Source organism: Phaseolus vulgaris, chromosome 1 (genome assembly GCF_051622355.1).
Source record: "Phaseolus vulgaris cultivar YP4 chromosome 1, ASM5162235v1, whole genome shotgun sequence".
Lineage (NCBI taxonomy): Eukaryota > Viridiplantae > Streptophyta > Magnoliopsida > Fabales > Fabaceae > Phaseolus > Phaseolus vulgaris.
Window position 1 is genome coordinate 47,848,458 of NC_143498.1, and position 21,340 is coordinate 47,869,797.

The window sequence follows — 21,340 nt, forward strand, 5'->3', positions numbered from 1 at the left end:
AACACATACTAAATGTAACCAGGGCCTTACTTTTTCAAGCAAATCTTCCTCCTATTTTTTGGGAATTTGCTGTAAATCATGTTGTTTTCTTAATAAATTCTATTCCTACTCCATTACTTAATAACATCACTCCTCATGAACAATTGTTTGGAAAACCATATGACATTTCTTTTTTAAAAGTGTTTGGTTACCTATGTTATGCTAGTATCATTACTGCACATAGGAAGAAATTATATGATAGATCTATCAAAGGTATTTTTCTTGGTTTCCCGCAAAATACAAAAGGTTATATTGTCTTAAATTTAAAGTTTCATCGCATAGAGATGTCAAGACATGTAATCTTTCATGAAACCCATTTTCCATATAAATTGGATGGTGGCTTGCCTACGGACCCCAACACTTTATCTCTCCCTATTTCTAACGCATATAATTCTGCTCTTGATTTTTTTTCTGATACTGCACCTCCTGCCGAGCCGTGTGCCTCTACTCCTGCATCTCTTGCCGAGCCGTGTGCCTCTACTCCTGCATCTCTTGTCGAGCCGTGTGCCTCTACTCCTGCACCCAATACTGCCCCTCCACCAGCCTTATTATCCTTTGATATTCCAGAAATAATGTCTCTGCTCCTGCATCCAACACTGCACCTCCACCAGCATCATCACCTCCTGCACCTCCAGGAAGCACCTCACCCCAATTTCCAAGAAGATCAACTCATCCTCACCGACAACCTGCCTATCTTGCTGATTTCCACACAACAACCAACACTGTAAGTAGTAGATATCCTATTCATAATTACTTGTCTTACAATTCCTTATCTTCTAATTTTAGAAATATTATTTCCTCTATCAATTCTCATCCTGAACCTCGCACCTATACCGAAGCCTCCAAACATGCTTCTTGGCAATCTGCCATGCAAGTTGAGCTTCAAGCTCTTGCTGCTAACAATACTTGGCAACTTACCCCTCTCCCTCCAGGAAAGAAAACTATTGGTTGTAAATGGGTATATAAAATCAAATATCATTCTGATGGCACTGTTGAGCGCCACAAAGCTAGAGTTGTTGCCAAAGGGTTCACCCAAGTTGAAGGACTTGATTTCTTAGACACTTTTGCACCTGTTGCTAAACTCACTATCGTTCGCCTTCTCCTTGCTGTTGCCAAAAATTGGGTTTTAAAACAACTTGATGTCAATAATGCCTTTCTTCACGGTGATCTCCATGAAGAGGTATACATGACCCCCCCCCACCTGGCCTCTCTCTTCCTTCTCCCCAGCATGTCTGCAAGCTTCAACGGTCTTTGTATGGTCTTCGTCAAGCTGGTCGTCAATGGTACGCAAAACTTTCTACTTTTCTTTTATCAAATAAGTACTCTATCTCTGTTGCTGACCACTCTCTTTTTCTTAAATATAATAATGATAAACTCACTGTTATTCTTGTTTATGTTGATGACTTGGTCTTAACTGGTGATGACACGGAGGAAATCAATACAATTACTGCATCCCTTCACCATCACTTCAAGATAAAAAATTTAGGTAATCTCACTTATTTTTTGGGACTGGAAATTGTTCGCAACAGTACTGGTCTTCATTTAAGTCAACGCAAGTATACTCTTGATCTCCTTCAAGAAACTGACATGCTTGACTCTGCACCTGTGGCCACTCCTATGACTCACACCTCCCGTCTCTCTCTCGACCAAGGCTCACCTCTCGATGCTGATGCCACTTCCCAGTACAGAAGACTCATTGGACATCTAATTTACTTAACCAACACGCAACCAGACATCGCCTTCGCTGTCCACAATTTAAGTCAATTCATATCTGCACCCACAACTCATCATCAGCAAGCTGTCTCCCGTCTTTTGCGTTACCTCAAAGGCACCCCTGGTGAACGACTATATTTTTCTCACACTAGTTCACTTCACCTTTGTGGTTTTAGTGACTCTGACTGGGCAACATGCCCTACCACAAGCAAATCTGTCACTGGATATTCCATCTACTTAGGAGACTTCCTAATATCATGGAAATCAAAAAAGCAGCCAACTATAGAGCACTTGCCACCACCACATGTGAGCTACAATGGTTGTCTTACCTCTTTTAGGATTTACATCTTCCTCTCTCCCAGCCTGCAACCCTGTATTGTGACAACAAATCTGCCCTTCAAATAGCTTCCAATCAAGTTTTTCATGAACGAACCAAGCACATCGAAATTGATTGTCACCTAGTTCGTGAAAAACTTAACTGGTCTCCTCAAAGTGCTGCCCATTACCTTTGCAATGCAAGTTGCTGACATATTCACCAAACCCCTTGCTTCCGCACAGTTCTCTACTCTCAAATCCAAGCTGGGTTTGACAAATATCTACTCCCCAGCTTGAGGGGATGTTAACATTTAATTTTCTATTGTAAATTATTGGGCTTTGTTTCTTTGGCCCAACTTTCCTTTTCTATTTTAATTAGGTCTTAATCTTTCTCTTATATATACACCATGTATTTTACTCTTTAATATACAAGTGAATAAAAGTTTATTTTATATTTAGTTTTCTCTACAAGTAGAGTTTATCAAAACCTTTTTTTTTTCATTACGATTACGTACAATTACGTACACTACATTAAAGCATCACATCAGGCAAGGAATATTCATCATCTTCATTTACTATAATATAAAGTTTGTAAAACAAAAATGATTAAATTAAATTTGTTTCAGAATTATTTTTTCTAATGTCATATTTTTATGAAGTTTTGATGAATCCCTGCATATATGCAAGCTTATCTTTCCAGGTGAAGAGGTGGTAGGGAGAGATAGAAGCCATGCTAAGAAGAGTGTGACAGCACAGCTTTTTCTTATCAACTTCTTTGTCTGCATTTCTATTGGTAGAGAATTTTGTGAAGCTAAAACTCTGTTACATCGTCCACCTTCCATATCCATCCACTGCAACCACAATAATTATTAAATCCTTCAAAATCATTATTTATCTCTAAATTTATGAACCACAAATATCATTGTAAACTAACATAATTATATAAGGCTGTAAAAAATAAGTATATTTTTATTAATAAATGTACTTTACTTCATCCTCTCTTATATTTTCATATATATATTGTAGTGATAGACACGTTTTTTACCTATCTTAATCAAGTTTTTGCTCAGATTTGGGAGATCAAATTTGAGAAATTGTATAATTATAGATAGATTTCTGACTTACCTTAAACAAAGTTTTTGTTACGAATTGAGGGATTATATAGTAATAGATAATTTTTCCATCAAACTTCTAAGTTTTCAGCTGAGACCGTAGTAATAAGTAGGTTTTCAATCTATCCAATCATTAAAGATTAATTAAGAAAAAAATAAGATATTCTTCTGAAGTAAATATAAAGGAATTTATCACAGTCAAACCAGAATAAACATGTAATCTGAAATAAATTTATCAAATAAATCTAATAAATCTTAATACAAGCAAAATAAACACATAATCTGAAATAAATCTGCTGATATAATAATTTCTAAGACAACTAAATAGTGTAAAAATAATAGTTAATTAAAAATAAAAGATAAAATGAGACCAAAAAAAACTAGGAGTATGGACATTAATTTAGTTATAAATAGAATTGGAATGATTTATAACTTAGAAAAGAAAATACTGAATATTCTATAGCGTCATCTCTCTTAACTATAATATATATATATATATATATATATATATATATATATATATATATATATATATATATATATATGTATGTATGGTCATTGTCTAACTGTATTTTTAGTCTCAAATATGTGAAGTGTCGTGTATTATGTTAGTAAAGCAAATTTAGATATAAAATATTTAGAGTTATACACAGTCTTAGTTAAAATAAAATATTTCTCTTCTTTTATTTTCCAATTCTGCAAAAACAATTTATTCTTTAATAGTCATTTAGTGCTTTCATATATATTCAGTAGATTTTGGCCACCAGTCATCTGATTCTGGTTCTCTCAGATAATCCGAAAGACATTGCATATGCTCTTACATCATCCCACAAATTTATGGCACTTTATAAAAACTGGGACAATTAAGCATATGTGAAGAGCAACACCAAAGGCTCACCACAAACACTTTCATTTGCCTCTTCCAACCATGGTGTTCCTAACAGAAAATCTTCACTTCGTCTTGTTTCCCCTCATGGCTCAAGGCCACATGATCCCCATGATAGATATTGCAAGACTATTGGCACAACGTGGTGTGGTTGTTACCATATTCACCACCCCAAAAAATGCATCACGTTTCAATTCAGTTCTTTCTCGTGCTGTTTCATCTGGTCTGCAAATCCGACTTGCACAATTCCATTTTCCAGCAAAAGAGGCAGGGCTACCTGAAGGGTGTGAGAATTTCGACATGATAATAAGACCAGAAGATATGATGAACAAAATGTTCCATGCCATCAGCATGCTTCATAAGTCAGCAGAGGAATTGTTTGAAGCACTAACACCAAAACCAAGTTGCATAATCTCTGACTTCACCCTTCCTTGGACCGCTCAAGTAGCCGAAAAGTATCATATTCCAAGGATTTCGTTCCACGGATTTTCTTGCTTCTGCCTCCATTGTCTGCACCAGGTACACATTTCAGAGGTTTGTGAAAGCATCACTTCAGAATCCGAGTATTTCAAGATTCCTGGCATACCTGACCAAATTCAAGTTACCAAAGAGCAGATACCTCTGATGGTCCCGACATTAAACGAACATAAAATATTTATGGAGCAGATACGCGATGCTGAAATGAAGTCATATGGGGTAATCATAAATACTTTTGAAGAGTTGGAGAAAGCATATGTGAGGGATTACAAGAAGGTGAGAAACGATAAACTTTGGTGCGTTGGTCCAGTTTCATTATGTAACAAAGATAGTTTGGATAAGATTCAAAGAGGCAACCAGGCCTCAATTAACGAGCACCATTGCTTGAAGTGGCTAGATTTGCAGCAACCTAAGTCAGTGGTCTATGTTTGTTTTGGAAGCTTATGCAACTTGATTTCTTCACAACTTGTGGAGTTGGCCTTGGCCTTGGAAGATACAAAAAGGCCATTTGTATGGGTTATTAGGGAGGGAAGTCAGTTCCAAGAACTAGAAAAGTGGATCTCTGAAGAAGGGTTCGAGGAAAGAACCAAAGGGAGAGGCCTTATAATTCGAGGTTGGGCACCACAAGTGATAATATTATCACACCCTTCCATTGGAGGATTCTTAACACACTGTGGTTGGAATTCAACACTTGAAGGGATAAGTGTTGGAGTGCCACTGGTTACCTGGCCTCTATTTGCAGATCAATTTTTAAATGAGAAGCTTGTTACTGATGTGTTGAAGATTGGAGTGAGCGTTGGGGTAGAGGTTCTACTGAAGTGGGGAGAGGAAGAGAAGATAGGTGTGTATGTGAAGAAGGATGATATTAAGAGGGCAATATGCATGGTGATGGATGAAGATGGAGAAGAAGGCAAAGAGAGAAGAGAAAGGGTAAGGAAACTGAGTGAGATGGGAAAGAGAGCCGTTGAAGAAGGAGGCTCTTCTCATCTTGATATCACATTGCTTATCCAGGACATCATGCAACAATCAACAACCAAAGATGATACATATTTGACGCACGCTTGAAGAGTTGCAATTTACATTGTTTTTAACTATAATGGTATATTGCATGTCTACTTTCTAATTTTATGAACCCAAATCTGCATGTCCTCGGTCTGTTTTTTTCTCTTATGTCTAAGTTTGCTTTCAAAATTGGAATCATAATATTTTGGAATTATTTTATTTGAAATACATATTATTTTACGAAGTGATTTACAGAAATGTCAAATAAACCAATAAAAAAATATACAATAGCAAATTCGTAAATTGTACAATTTTTTTATGGTAAGTGATAAATAAGAAACATTTTGTTTAAGTTGGTTTTTCTCAAAACTGACTTAGAATAGCATACATATAGTTTTTGCTTACTTTTCTCGTCTTTTTCACTGTTTTTTTACAATTTCTTTCACTGTTGTTAACGTTCATGTGTGTTTGCCTGCCTGCTGTCGCTACCCCTCTCTTCCACTATTGCAACTAGTCACGTGTCTTTACAGTGTGTTTGGTTAAACTCATGTACGTACGGTTGTCCACTCGCAAAAGTGAGATCGAAACACGTTTAGATCCCTCGATTTAGAAAATATGAACGAATAATTACATCAGATGCAACTCTTCATATCCTCGATGAGTTACGAATAAAGGCTTGTTTGGATTAGAGCAGGATTTTGGAGGATTTCAACGAGTGGATAGATGAGAATTGAGAGAAAAGTGTGAAGAAAGTGACTAAATTATGGTAGAAAAGTTTATTTGCATAAAGTATGAAATATATAAAGTTTATTTGTATGAAATATTATAATATGATGAAAAAATAATAAAAATAAAATGTATTATTATATATTATTGTATAAATTACAAAGTAAAAAAGAAGACAAAAAAAAAAAACACAATCATCCTAGGTTACTTTTCTCTCAAATCTTTACATATGAAAAGAATGAGAGAAATTACTATTCATGCAAATTCACTATTCTTCTTCATTGCATATCCCTTGATCCAAATAATGGATATCTTTTCACATCATTCCTCCTCAACACTACAAAGCTTTAATCAAATCATAATCCAAAATAAAAAAATATATAAAATTATTAAAAAATAAATTATTAAAAAATTTAACATAATATAATAATAATAATAACAAATTTTATTGATATTAATAATATAAATATATTATAAATAATATTTGAATATAATTTATAAAATATAATAAAATTAGAAATAATAATGTTAATTAAAATAATAATAAGTACAAATTAAAAAATTAATAATAACTAAATAAATTTATTAAATAATAGTACTAATAATAATATTTTTTAATTTTAATTTTTAACAAATATTTAATAATAATATCAATAAAAATACAATTACAAGATAAAAACAAATATATTTATTTATGTAACAAAATAATAATAATAATAATCTTAATTATAAAAATATTATTATTATTATTTAATATAAAAAAATTAATATTTTTTATGTTGCAACAATTTTATATGATTCAATTTTTTTTTCAAAGTAACTCTAACACAGTATCGAAATCAATGAATGATAAGTAACTCCTATTATTTCTGAAAAATAATTATTCAATAATAAAAAAATAATTTTCTAATTAACTCAAATCTACACAAAATACTTCATAATTTATTATTAAAATATTTTTAAAGGTAATAATAAATTTATAAGTTATATTTTAAATCTCTTAAAAAAAATTAAAAATTATTTCACAATCATCAAATTACTTACAAAGAATTAATAAAATTTATTTAAAATTAACTTTACATACTTAATTCAAATAACTTCATTTTCTTTTTCCTATCCCTCTTCACTTTCTTTTTCCTAACCCTCGAATCCCTCTTCACTTTCTTTTTCCTAACCCTCGAATCTTTACATATCCCCTCTCATTACGTTAAGTCAGGATGTAGGCTTTCTGTTAAGCTAATGCAAGTCGTGATTTTAGCCCACATCGTTACCACTGTGGAACTTTTACACCACAATTTTGCATCAAATTTATGCACCAAATATTAAAATGAATTTGAAAAAAAAAATTATGTATATGGGTAAGTATGTTGAATAACATAACTTCATTTTTAAGTCATCCGAATACGACTTTAATTTAATGTAATTTTTTTTAAAAATAATAATTAAGAGCACAACATAATTTTAGTTCAATGAAGAAGACTCAGAAGTTATATTAACTGAACACAAATTTTTCTAATATTATTTACTGCTTAAGTTTTTTTTCGTAAAAGTTGAAGTTGTCAGAAGTATGATAACTAACCTCTCAGTTCAATTTGAATAAAATTTCGCACCAACGAACATATACAGTGATAATTAAAATAAATAATAACATAATTAAATATTTAAATTTGTATTCAAAATATAATATAATTTTAATATTTTTTAAACAAGGTAAATGTTTGAATAAACAAGTGAATTTAATTCTATACTAATTTTATTAATATTAATACGATTTACATATAATCATTCTATAATAAAACATTTCTGAATTAATATATTAATATGTGATATTGAAGAAAATTATTAATGTCAATATTATTAATTTAAAACTAATATAATAATAATAAATATTAAATTAAAATATTTATTAAATGTTAGATAATAATAAAAAATTAAACGTGTTAATTTAAAATGGGAATATTTTGAAATTATGGAAAACTTATTCTTCCGTAAAATATTATTTAAATACCTATTAAAAAATTAGAAATAGTTAAGAAACTTCCTAAAAATTTAACTCTTTTAATAAAATCATGGATTTTTTTTCCAAAATAAATTCATTTAATTTTTTACCTAAATAAACTTATTCTCACTTTCTTTTTTAGATTAAACTTTGTTTATTATTGATGTTGAGGATTCGGTACCCTGAGCTCAATTTTTAACATGAAATGGACTTCCTCTTTCTTCCATTTAAAAAAATTGAAAAATATATTTTGGAATTTGGCTATTCAAGAATGGAATTCTGGTTTATTTTTCGGTGAGGGTATGTTGAGTATGATGTTTTTCATTTTTTTTAAAATGAGGACAAAAGAGAGGAAAAGAAACACGGGTAGTTTTACTGTTAAAAATTCGGCCATCTGAACTCAATTCTCATAGTATGAATAATAAATAAGTTTAACTTAGGAATTAAAGTGGGATTAATTTATTTGGACAATATTTTTTAAATCGGTTTATTTGAAAAAAGTAATTATAATAATGTGATTTGAAATTTAATTAGCATATAAAAAGGCAGAATAGAGGAATCAGAAGTGGCACAATATCCAACGTAAGTGCTTACGTAATCGCTAATACATCAATTCCTATATAACTTACATATTGAACTCATTGTTTGTAATCTGTACCTTTAATTTCACTGCAAAACTATGCCTTCCCAAGAACAAAAGCCACATTTTGTCCTGTTTCCATTGATGGCCCAAGGCCACATGATCCCTATGATGGACATCGCAAAAATATTGGTGCATCGCAATGTTATTGTGACAGTAGTCACAACGCCAAATAATGCTACTCGTTTCACCTCAATCTTTGATCGCTATATTCACTCTGAGGTTCCTATTAGATTAGTTCAAGTTCAATTCCCATGTGAAGAGGCAGGAGTACCAGACGGGTGTGAGAATCTCGATATGATGCCTTCACTAGGCACAGGCACCACTTTCTTCAAAGCAGCAAACCTTCTACAAGAACCGGTGGAAAAACTATTTGAGGAGTTAACACCAGCACCAAGCTGCATCATTTCTGATATGTGTTTACCATACACATCCCATATCGCCAAAAAATTCAATATTCCAAGGATTTCTTTTGTCGGAGTAAGTTGCTTTTGTCTTCTGTGTAACCATAATATAAGAATCTATAATGCTGTGGAGAGTGTATCGTCTGAGTCCGATTACTTTGTTGTGCCTGGTATCGCTGACAAAATTGAAATTACCAAAGCACAGGCACAACCCATGAATGAAAGCTGGAAACAGTTTGGTAGCGAAATCATGGTTGCTGAAATGAGTACTTATGGGATAATCATGAATTCTTTTGAAGAGTTGGAGCCAGCATATGCAAGGGATTACAAGAAGGTGAGAAATGATAAAGTGTGGTGTATAGGACCTGTATCACTTATTAACAAGGATGACTTGGATAAAGCTGAAAGAGGTAGGGGCTCAATGGATGTGTCCCAATATCTAAAATGGCTTGATTGTGAGAAGGCAGGGAGTGTAATCTATGCATGCCTTGGAAGCCTATGCAATTTGACAGCACCCCAGTTGATAGAGCTTGGTTTGGCCTTGGAAGCATCACAAAGACCCTTCATTTGGGTTATCAGGGAAGGACGTTATTCAGAAGCATTGGAAAAGTGGATCGAGGAAAATGGATTTGAGGAAAGGACAAGTTCTAGAAGCCTTCTCATTCGGGGCTGGGCTCCTCAATTGTTAATATTATCACACCCTGCAATTGGAGGCTTCATAACACACTGTGGTTGGAACTCTACCTTAGAGGCAATATGTGCTGGTGTTCCAATGATTACATGGCCAATGTTTGGTGATCAGTTCTTGAATGAAAGTGTAGTGGTGCACGTTTTGAAAGTTGGAGTAAAGGTTGGGGTGCAAACTCCGATGAGATGGGGCAAGGAAGAGGAAATTGGTGTGGAAGTGAAAAAGGAAGACGTTGAAAGGGCAATAATAGAGATAATGGATGTGACAAGTGAAGGTGAAGAAAGAAGAAAAAGAATAAGAGAATTGAGCGAGATGGCTGAAAGAGCCGTGGAGAAAGGGGGATCCTCTCACTCTAACGTGAACTTGCTTATCCAGGATATCACGCAAAAAATCCAGAGAGACGTGTGATATTCTCATATACCTTACACCAATTTGATGTAAAAGGTCACAGCTTTTAGTTTTTTACTCAATTCTCTTTCTTTTAAATGTTGTTCATCATATTTCTCAAATTTACTAATTATCTATTAGATTTTTTTAAAATATATGGTGAGTTAGATTGTTTTTATTTTATTTATAGAAAATTTGAAAGTTTGAAAGTTTACACTAGTTAAACTGATAACTAGTTACACAATAAAAATAAACATCATTTTCATTTTTGAGGTTATCGAGCATGGCGTATCGGTTTTAGAGTCAAACTAAAGCATTACTTGTCATTTTGCTTTTTGAATTCATGCTTAGTGCTTGTTATTAACTAGGTTTCTTTAAAACAAATCACCACAAGATTGTTTTTAATTCGCAGTAATTTTCTGGCAGTTTTAAAATCATCAGACATTGTTATTCTGTCATTTGTTATTTTCTATTAAGACAATAATACAATTATACGTAATTATATGTAATTATAAACTATTAATTTGATAATAATAGAATCTCATAATTAACTTTAATTTGTAAAAAGAGTTTTCATGCACTTATAATATTTTTTATACATAAAATTATTTTTATGTAAATAAAAAAAATAAAACATTAGCATTTTTTTTCCATCTTCTTATATATTTTCTTATATTTTATGACTTCGATTGTAACAATAGTCATCATTATTTGTTGGTATTTTTATATCATCTCAAAACGCATGTAATAATGTCTTTTGTTGTGTCAACTCACCAGAAACATATTTTCTCGTGGTTAGAAAAAACTTCTAGAAAATGATCACCACTAGTTTAGTCACTTGAGTCATTTGTTCCAAATAATTTTTGGTGAATAATTGATGAATAAGAAAATCACCACTTTCGTCGATCAATATAATTATATGTAATGATTATGTATTGACATTTGATGACACTTAGTCAAGCGCATAATCTTTCTACCGAAATAATAATACTAAAATATAGAGTATAGAGGAGAGGGATCGGGTTTTTTTCAACTAACTTTATTTTATTCTTTACTTTCTATTTTTTTTTCTTTTAATTCAATGTTTTTATAGTGAAAAGTTCATCCTTAATAGTTCAATTAATAAAAACTAGGAACGAAGAATAAGTTATTTTTAAAGTAATTTTGTTTATTCCTCGTATATGAATAATAATTTTCATGTTTAAAAATATTAAATTTTTTAAACGGAAGGAATAAAGGAACATGATATATTCATTAGAGTAAAGAAATAGTAATATTTTTTTTAAAATAATCACTATATTTGTAAATTATATTATTAATAATTAAAAAACTATTGATCCAAAAGTTCTACTTTTTCACCACTTGTAGAATTATTCATTGTGTGTTATTGTTCTAGTTCTTGTTGTCATCAACAAATGGTACTTTAAACAATTAGATTTTAACATTTTTTTACATGGAAATCTCAACGAAGTGGTTTATATGTAGCTATTTCCATGGCATAAAAAGGATCACAATAAGGTTTGGAAATCGAATAAATCTCTACATGTTCTTAAACTAGCTAGTAGGCAATGATACTTCATGTTGTTTGGAAATTTAATAAATCTCTATATGTTATTAAAGTGACGTGTTTATAAACGTTTTAAGTCTATTTGTTCTAATTCTGTTTTTACGAAACTGTGGATTTTGGATAGTGGAGTAACCCATCACATGATATCTGATTCACAATTTTTCACACACATTTCATCATTATTTATTCTATTTATTTTAAATGTTAATCTGCCCACGAACTCAACTGCGATCATCTCATCTACGGGCACTTTTTGCATGGTTACGTTTTGTTGAACTTGGCTACGGAGAGAATAATTGGCTCGGGTAAACCATATGCAAGTTGACCCTGATTTATGGCACAAGCGCCTCGAACATCCTTTCTCTGACGCGTCTACAACTTGTATCTTCATTACTGCGTATAAGTATAAATCTCATTTTCATTCATAATAATTGTAGTATTTGTCCAAAGCTAAACAGATAAGACTACCATTTCCTTTAAGCAAAATAAAATCTCATATTGTCCATTTAATCTATTGCATTGTGACATTTAGGGTCATCATAAAATCCCAACTCATTTTGGAAAATAGGTTTTTTTTTTCTCACTCACTATAGTCTATGACTATTTCTTATGAATCACAAATCTGAAACCAACATCTCTTAACATCATTAATTACATTTGCACAAAACTAATTTCACACATCTATTAAAACCATTTGTGTTGACCACGGATTCAAATTTATTTTAATGCCTAATTTTTTTCTCAAAAAAAACTATTGAATGTCAATGCACTTGTGTTTACACTCTCAACAAAATGGGATAGTAGAACCAACCGTAGATACATTTTAAACACAGCACAAGGATACCTAGAAAATTCTTCCGTAGATAAATGGATTTTTTTTTAATGTAAAGACATCTTACTTTAATAAAATAATGTATATATATATATAGTTAAAATCATTTTTCAAGAGAAAAGAGAACTTACCCAATACTTATAATTATTTTACAATTTACCTAATCGGATAACATTTTCAAGAAATTACACCTTAATGCTAAATTTTCTAAAGGTTTCCTTCGTAATGTAATAGCTCAAAACTATGATTATTTGTTACTAAAACATTCAAAAAGTATGATTATTTTTTACTAAACAATCAAAGCTATATAAGGATAATTATGAAACGTTGAACAATGATGCAGCGTATGAATCTGTGAAACAAAAAAGGCACGTGAACCACACCTTTACAGCACTGATGCCTCGTATCCACCACAACTTCATTAAACCGGTAACTGATAATCCTAATTTTTTATATAATTATATTATAATTTTAATATATTTTAATATTATTTAATTATAAATTTACTTTTTATTATATATTTTCACTTAAAATAATCCAACTAGAGTTACGTATGCTCTTACATCATTTACCAGTAAATAATAATTTTGTAGTAGCCTACATCACTCTTATAATAAAGGATCATGGACACTGCAGAGTGAAAACCCCAAAACCAAACCAAGAGAGAGGAGAGATCTGCACTGCTACCAATTTTTCATCTGCCTCTTTGGAGCCATGGTTCTCCTAACAAACAGCCCTCACTTTGTATTATTCCCCATGATGGCTCAAGGTCACATCATCCCCATGATGGACATTGCAAGAATATTGGCACAGCGTGGTGTGATTATCACCTTATTCACAACCCCAAAAAATGCATCACGTTTCAGTTCTGTTATATCTCGAGCTGTTTCAACAGGCCTCAAAATCCGTGTCCTACAACTTCCTTTTCCATCAAAAGAAGCAGGGCTACCTGAAGGGTGTGAGAATTTGGACATGGTAACTTCAAATGATATTTCCAAAATTTTCCATGTCATCCACATGCTCCAAAAGCCAGCAGAGGAGTTCTTTGAGACACTTACGCCCAAACCAAGTTGCATAATCTCTGACTTCTGCATTCCTTGGACCGCTGAATTAGCCGAAAACTATCACATTCCAAGGATTTCTTTCCACGGATTTTCATGTTTTTGCCTCCAGTGCCGGTACGTGATACATACTTCAAAGTTTTGTAAAAGCATCACTTCAGAATCCAAATACTTCACTATTCCCGGCATACCCGACCAAATTCAAGTTACCAGAGAGCAGTTACCAGGATCACTTGGCAAGGATTTGGATGACTTTAAAGATCAGGTGCGTCATGCTGAAATGAAGTCTTATGGGGTTATCATAAATAGTTTTGAAGAGTTAGAGAAGGCATATGTGAGGGATTACAAGAAGGTAAGAAATAATAAGGCGTGGTGCATTGGTCCTGTTTCATTGTGCAACAAAGATGGTTTGGATAAGTCTCAAAGAGGCAACCAGGCCTCAATTAACGAGCACCATTGCTTGACGTGGCTAAATTTGCAGCAACCCAAGTCAGTGGTCTATGTTTGTTTTGGAAGCATATGCAACTTGATTACTTCGGAACTTGTGGAGTTGGCCTTGGCCTTGGAAGATACAAAAAGGCCATTTGTATGGGTCATTAGGGAGGGAAGTCAGTTCCAAGGACTAGAAAAGTGGATCTCTGAAGAAGGGTTCGAGGAAAGGACCAAAGGGAGAGGCCTTATAATTCGAGGTTGGGCACCACAAGTGATAATATTATCACACCCTTCCATTGGAGGATTCTTAACACACTGCGGTTGGAATTCAACACTTGAAGGGATAAATGGTGGAGTGCCACTGGTTACCTGGCCTCTATTTGGTGATCAGTTTTTGAATGAGAAGCTTGTTACTGATGTGTTGAAGATTGGAGTGAGCGTTGGGGTAGAGGTTCCAGTGAAATGGGGAGAGGAAGAGAAGAGGGGTGTGTTGGTGAAGAAGGATGATATTAAGAGGGCAATATGCATGGTGATGGATGAAGATGGAGAAGAAGGCAAAGAGAGAAGAGAAAGGGTAAGGAAACTGAGTGAGATGGGAAAGAGAGCCGTTGAAGAAGGAGGCTCTTCTCATCTTGATATCACTTTGCTAATCCAAGACATTATGCAACAATCAACTACCCAAGAGGCTTAATTTGTTTTTATCTACAGTGATATATTGCATACCTACATATTATTAACCCAAATCTATAAGAGGATGCAATTTTGACGCCTAAAAGATTCTCGATTCATGTTGACGTATTTCTTTAATTTTTACGTTCATATTAACCCTATTTTATATGGTGGTGATGCTGTGTTTCGATGTGTTGATTTACTATTGAAGTGGATGGAAGAATCTGCCCCACTCATAGAATATAAAAGAACTGATGGTGGGATTGGGAAATTTACCCTTTGTCCAGTTAAGGTCTTAATCATAATTAATTATAGTTTAGTGATTGATGGATTACAGTACTTGCCTTTCCAACTCCAAATAAACTCATTTCTCCCATCACTTTTTTTTTGCAACCAACTTTACCTCTTCTACTTCTATTTATAATTTTTTTAGTGTTGATACCTTGATAATAATGTACTAAATTATTGAAAAAAAATATTTTTTTGTTTGAAATAAAGAAATCTTAAAATTATATTTACCGAATCACTTATGTTTTTCAATTTGTAGTTTTGAAAGGAACATTTTTCATTTTTTTTATTAACACTAACATCCATTATCCATTATACCTAGGTAATATAATACATTCACTTTCAAAATAATATACCTTAAAAAAATGCAGTTTAATTTTTTTTTTATCTATTTAATGAAATATTATATTAATGTTAACTTATAAATATCTTATCTCTTATTTTAAATAAATAAAAAATATTAATCTTAATACATTTAAAACAAAGATATTTTTATAAATCAATAAATTATATTAAATTTAATTTATTTTTCATTCACATCAATCATATTTATTATAAATTTTTTACCTCATTCAACTCATTTTTCTTACATCTAAAAACAACCTTGATTTTCATTTTTTAATAAATTCTTAAAAAAAAGAGAAAAAGTTTGATTTGTGTTTGTGCAATGACAAATTGTACACGTTCTCTTGCGCTTAATTATTTGTCTTATTGTGTGACTTCACTCATCTAGATCTGCACGTGATACATCATTATCACTTTAGCTTTAGTTACACTTTTGTCTTGTGATTTCTTTACTTTTATTTTGTCTAATATCGTTTTAGGGTTAATAAATAGTTTTGTTTTATCTTGTCTTTTAAATCAGTTCAATTCGATTTGTTTTCTTCTATATTAATTTAATTGATTTAAAATGATAAGGTTAATTAACAGTGATATGTTTAAATTGTCAGTAAAAAACTATTACTAATCAATAAATTTTCAGTAACATTGTCATTATTCAAGACTATTACTAATTCAACTTACACAAAGAAAAAAATATCATCTACTCAAAGCCAAGTACCTTGAATAACCAAAGAAGCTTTGATCACTACATCAGATTAGTTCTTTTGTCATATTATGAATTTTATTTTACTTATTATTATTATTATTATTATTATAAATATTCTGTATGTAATATTTTATATACGAATATCATCCGTATATAATTATTCTTGTTTCATGACGCCAAAATTATATACGGATTAAATTTGTATGTAATCACTTTTGGCTTACATACGAAAAAATCCATATGTAACGTCTATTTACATATTGAATTAAATCTTTATGTAAATATTTGTATGTAGTCACTTTTGACTTATATACAGAAAAATTCGTATGTAATCACTTTTGTTTTTATATATGAAAAAAATCGTATGTAATCATTTATGTTCTTACATACGAAAAACATCCGAATGTAATGTCTATTTCATAATAAATAAAATTCGAATGTAAATATTCATATGTAATGCTCATTTTACATACGAATTAAGATCTATATGTAATAATTGGTATGTAAGTAGACAATTTCTTGTAGTGAAAAATACTGATTAAAAAATTATAAATGATTTTTTTTATAAATGTATATTCATTGTAATTTTTAACACTCTAAAGTTTTATATATTTTTAAGGTTAACTTAATTAATAAAACCCGAAATTGTTTGAGAAAGAAATTATTACTTCCGTAAATTGAAAATAATAATTACTTGAATAATGTATTCTATCTTGTAATATTTGAATTAGAATTGTAGTTTATACGACAGCTTAAAATCGTCACAGTAATTAATAAATTCTATAATTAAAAAAATTACAAAATTAAAAATTCAATTACAATAAAACAAATACAAGATTAAGAATTTAATTAGATTATGTACTCAGTACTTATCTATTAACATACATAGTAAATGTTTTGAAAAGATTTTCATCATTGATTGTTGACATAGGACATACATTTAAACTTTAACAAACAAACTTTGATTGGATATTTGTTAATGACCAGTGGTTCATTGTATATCACATTATTTATCTATATATTCGTGATTTAAAAAGGTGCCTAGGCATTATTCTTGTTCAAATTCTGATTGGTGACTCTCATGGACAGCTATGGTTTGATGAAAAAGAGAAATACATAAAAGTAACAAACAAAATCCTAGTTCATGTATTACTAGCCAAGAGATCTGAAATCACGACAAAAAAGGTCAAAATTATTGACTCAGTAGTGTGGCATTATTCAATGTGCTTGCGTAAGCGCTTACATGAACATTCACTAATACATTACAAACTCACAACATCAACCAATCGAAATCGAATTATTTGATGTAATAGATTTAGAAATAAATATATATAATAAATAATAAATTTATAATTAAATAATATAAATAAATATTAAAATAATAGTATTGAAAATTATAATGTAATTATATAAAAGATTGGAGTTGGAAATATATCATTAGGCGTGTTTGTATTATGTGACAGACCCACATTTAAGAACACACCATTTAAAGGCAGCGTAATTCATAGATTGTGCATTGCCATTTTAGTGCAAAACTATGTCTTCCCAAGAACAAAGGCCACACTTTGTCCTGATTCCATTGATGGCCCAAGGCCACTTGATCCCCATGATGGACTGGGCGAAATTATTGGTGCACCACGGTGTTACTGTGACTGTAGTCACCACGCCGCATAACGCAGCTCGTTTCAGACCTATCTTCGATCGTTATGTTGAGAATGAGAATGGACTTGCTATTAAATTAGTTCAAGTTCGATTCCCATGTGAAGAAGCAGGACTGCCCGAAGGATGCGAGAATATCGATATGATACCTTCACTTGGCACGGCCAGGACTTTCTTCGAAGCAACAAACCTTCTACAGCAACCCGTGGAAAAACTCTTTGGAGAGTTATCACCATCACCAAGCTGCATAATCTCCGATATGTGTTTGCCATTTACATACCATATCGCCAAAAAATTCAATATCCCAAGGATTTCTTTTCTTGGTGTAAGTTGCTTTTGTCTTCTGTGTCATCATAATATTCTCATCCATAATGTCAGGGACAACGTAGCATCGGACTCAGAGTACTTTGTTGTGCCTGATTTCCCTGACAAGATTGAGATTACCATAGCACAGAGTGGTGTGTCGATGAATGAAAAGTGGGAACAGTTTCGTGAAGAAATTGCGGTTGCTGAAAAGAGTGCTTATGGTATAATCATGAATTCTTTTGAAGAGTTGGAGCCAGCATATGCAAGGGATTACAAGAAGGTAAAAAATGATAAAATGTGGTGTATAGGACCTGTATCACTTATTAACAAGGATGACTTGGATAAGGCTGAAAGAGGTAGGGGCTCAATGGATGTGTCCCAATATCTAAAATGGCTTGATTGTGAGAAGGCAGGGAGTGTAACCTATGCATGCCTTGGAAGCCTATGCAATTTAACAGCACCCCAGTTGATAGAGCTTGGTTTGGCCTTGGAAGCATCACAAAGACCCTTCATTTGGGTTATCAGGGAAGGACGTTATTCAGAAGCATTGGAAAAGTGGATCGAGGAAAATGGATTTGAGGAAAGGACAAGTTCTAGAAGCCTTCTCATTCGGGGCTGGGCTCCTCAATTGTTGATATTATCACACCCTGCAATTGGAGGCTTCATAACACACTGTGGTTGGAACTCTACCTTAGAAGCAATATGTGCTGGTGTTCCAATGATTACATGGCCAATGTTTGGTGATCAGTTCTTGAATGAAAGTTTAGTGGTTCAAGTTCTAAACGTTGGAGTAAAGGTTGGGGTGGAAACTCCAATGACATGGGGCCAGGAAGAGGAAATGGGTTTGGAAGTGAAAAAGGAAGACGTTGAAAGGGCAATAATAGAGATAATGGATGTGACAAGTGAAGGTGAAGAAAGAAGAAAAAGGATAAGAGAATTGAGCGAGATGGCTAAAAGAGCCGTGGAGAAAGGGGGATCCTCTCACTCTAATGTCAACTTGCTTATCCAGGATATTATGCAAAAAAACAAGGGAGATGTGCTATAGTTTCATTTGCCATAAACCATTTTCACTAAAAATTTATGAATTATCTATGTTTTCTCTTTTCTAAGAAAATATTGTGCATTATCTTCTCACATATTTAAGTTATATTTTCTTAATATATATTAAAAATACTTTAAAATATTACTTGTGCATTGACGTGGTAATGCGACACGTTCATGATTTAGCTACCTCGTAGTGTTGGCTTATCAAAAGCGAGTTACACTTAGTGTTAAGTCATGGGTCTCTCCCGATGGAATATAACAAATTGTTTATCTTTTGACCTTCAAATTCATCATAGCCTCATTGGCCTACGTCTGAGATTGAGGGGCATGTTAGGTTATGGGTTTGGCTTGATAGTTGGTCATTTATGATTGTTTCCCGACCTATTATCTAACATTATGAGGGACTACAAATCAATGAATCTCAATAAATTAACTTTAATAACTCAATTAAGACATAATCATGACTAAAGGTGAAGAGGTTAATTACAATTCGATCTATATATATCATATTAGACTTTACAAAAAAACATCATCTAATAAACAACATAAGGAGTACTCTCTCTCAACTCCTATTTTAAATTATATTATATTTATGTTTTTATTGACTTAAACGTCCGAGTATCACATAGGAGGAGTCCCTTGTTCTAAAAGATTGAATCACTAGAGCTTGAAGGGAGACCACAAAAAACTCTTTCAGATGCCGATCGACCTCAAGTTGACTAGAAAACTTAGGATGAAATAACTTGTGTAAAACTTATATATTAATAGATTTTACATCTCCCTATGAGTGTGACTTTGAGATCATGGACGCCTAAGTTAAAAAAATCTAGACAATATTTTATAATTTTTTAATCTTAAATTTTATTATCTTTATAAAATTAAAAACTCATTATAAATATAATAATTAAAAAAATACTTAAAAAATAATAATTTACTATTTTTATAGATAAATAAGAAAGTATATTATGAAAATATATATTAAAATAAAGCATGAAATAAAATATAAACGTGTACTTGTAAATATATATAATATTAAATAAATAATAAAAAATATTTAATTATATTCATTATATAAATAATATTATATAACAATAAAGTATTAAAAGATTAATGTAAATTGTGAAATAGAATAAATTAATCAATATTTAAATATCTAATCCACTCTGCAGTTTATACATGGGTCCCTCATTATCATCCCAACTTGTGGAGGAAAACAACAGAAGAGAACGAACCAAATATTCAAATTCGTGTTACCGTCATTTTAACTTTTTTTTTTTTTTTTTCATTTTGTTTTCTAATGCATGCCGACTCCATAGACTTCACAAATAATTTGTTTTGTAAGGATGAGAGAGCTTGCATGTTTTTTCTTCCGTTAAGAAAAGTGTTTTCTTATATATAATTTTACTCATTTTAATAAATAATTGTACATTAATTATTATTTTCAACTTTTACATCCCAATTAGATTGGTATTCAAAGGTTTACATGAATTACAAGAATCATTTCACCTCAACCTTTGTTCTTCTAAGTTTTGCAAATGTCGAGTAATAAATATTTCGTATATATGTATAATTTAAGAAGTAAGCATAAGTACAATTCATCTTTCCCAAACTAGTTTGAAAGGTGAGAATTAAATAGTGTAAACTAATTTTATTTCTAGTCTATGCCTAATTTCTAATCAATATATATGTTTTTTTTTTTGTGTTTTCTGCATTTGCATTGTTTTAGACAATTGTAAAAGTCATTTTAGAAGACGATCATACTTCAGGATGAATGTAATATAAGAATCTTAATTATACAGTGGAAATTAATTGAAATATTATTAATTCTGACTACAATTACATGATCAAGATTAATAAGATGAACTCGTGTATCACGAGGGCATGCATCTAAAAGTTTTTAGAATTTCTCCACACATGATTTATGTGGTCCAACATGTACCTCACATTATTCTTATTGCAATCAAAAATGTTTTTTTACATCCATACTCTATCCTATATCCCAATAAATATTGACATTTTAATTATTTATAATTTTTTTAATTTTAA

General features: G+C 31.5%; 4 protein-coding genes across 4 annotated transcripts; all 4 read left to right on the forward strand.

The window, feature by feature from the left end:
* Positions 1-3,922: 3,922 nt before the first annotated feature.
* LOC137814494 (UDP-glycosyltransferase 73C2) lies at positions 3,923-5,788 on the forward strand. The gene has a single exon (XM_068617269.2). The coding sequence runs from the start codon at positions 4,108-4,110 to the stop codon at positions 5,605-5,607; it is 1,500 nt and encodes a 499-aa protein (XP_068473370.1). The 5' UTR covers positions 3,923-4,107; the 3' UTR covers positions 5,608-5,788.
* A 3,050-nt stretch (positions 5,789-8,838) lies between these two features.
* On the forward strand, positions 8,839-10,543 carry LOC137814495 (UDP-glycosyltransferase 73C1). The gene has a single exon (XM_068617270.2). The coding sequence runs from the start codon at positions 8,949-8,951 to the stop codon at positions 10,407-10,409; it is 1,461 nt and encodes a 486-aa protein (XP_068473371.2). The 5' UTR covers positions 8,839-8,948; the 3' UTR covers positions 10,410-10,543.
* A 2,740-nt stretch (positions 10,544-13,283) lies between these two features.
* On the forward strand, positions 13,284-15,055 carry LOC137814496 (UDP-glycosyltransferase 73C1). Its single transcript, XM_068617271.2, has one exon. It carries the CDS (start codon positions 13,502-13,504, stop codon positions 14,969-14,971), a length of 1,470 nt encoding a protein of 489 aa, XP_068473372.1. The 5' UTR covers positions 13,284-13,501; the 3' UTR covers positions 14,972-15,055.
* A 2,672-nt stretch (positions 15,056-17,727) lies between these two features.
* Positions 17,728-19,364, forward strand: LOC137814500 (UDP-glycosyltransferase 73C6). The gene has a single exon (XM_068617275.2). It carries the CDS (start codon positions 17,823-17,825, stop codon positions 19,293-19,295), a length of 1,473 nt encoding a protein of 490 aa, XP_068473376.2. The 5' UTR covers positions 17,728-17,822; the 3' UTR covers positions 19,296-19,364.
* Positions 19,365-21,340: the final 1,976 nt, after the last annotated feature.

Excerpts from the sequence above, each read along its gene's own strand:
- LOC137814500 (XM_068617275.2), top strand. The coding sequence starts at position 17,823 with ATGTCTTCCCAAGAACAAAGGCCACACTTTGTCCTGATTCCATTGATG.
- LOC137814494 (XM_068617269.2), top strand. The coding sequence starts at position 4,108 with ATGGTGTTCCTAACAGAAAATCTTCACTTCGTCTTGTTTCCCCTCATG.
- LOC137814495 (XM_068617270.2), top strand. The coding sequence starts at position 8,949 with ATGCCTTCCCAAGAACAAAAGCCACATTTTGTCCTGTTTCCATTGATG.
- LOC137814496 (XM_068617271.2), top strand. The coding sequence starts at position 13,502 with ATGGTTCTCCTAACAAACAGCCCTCACTTTGTATTATTCCCCATGATG.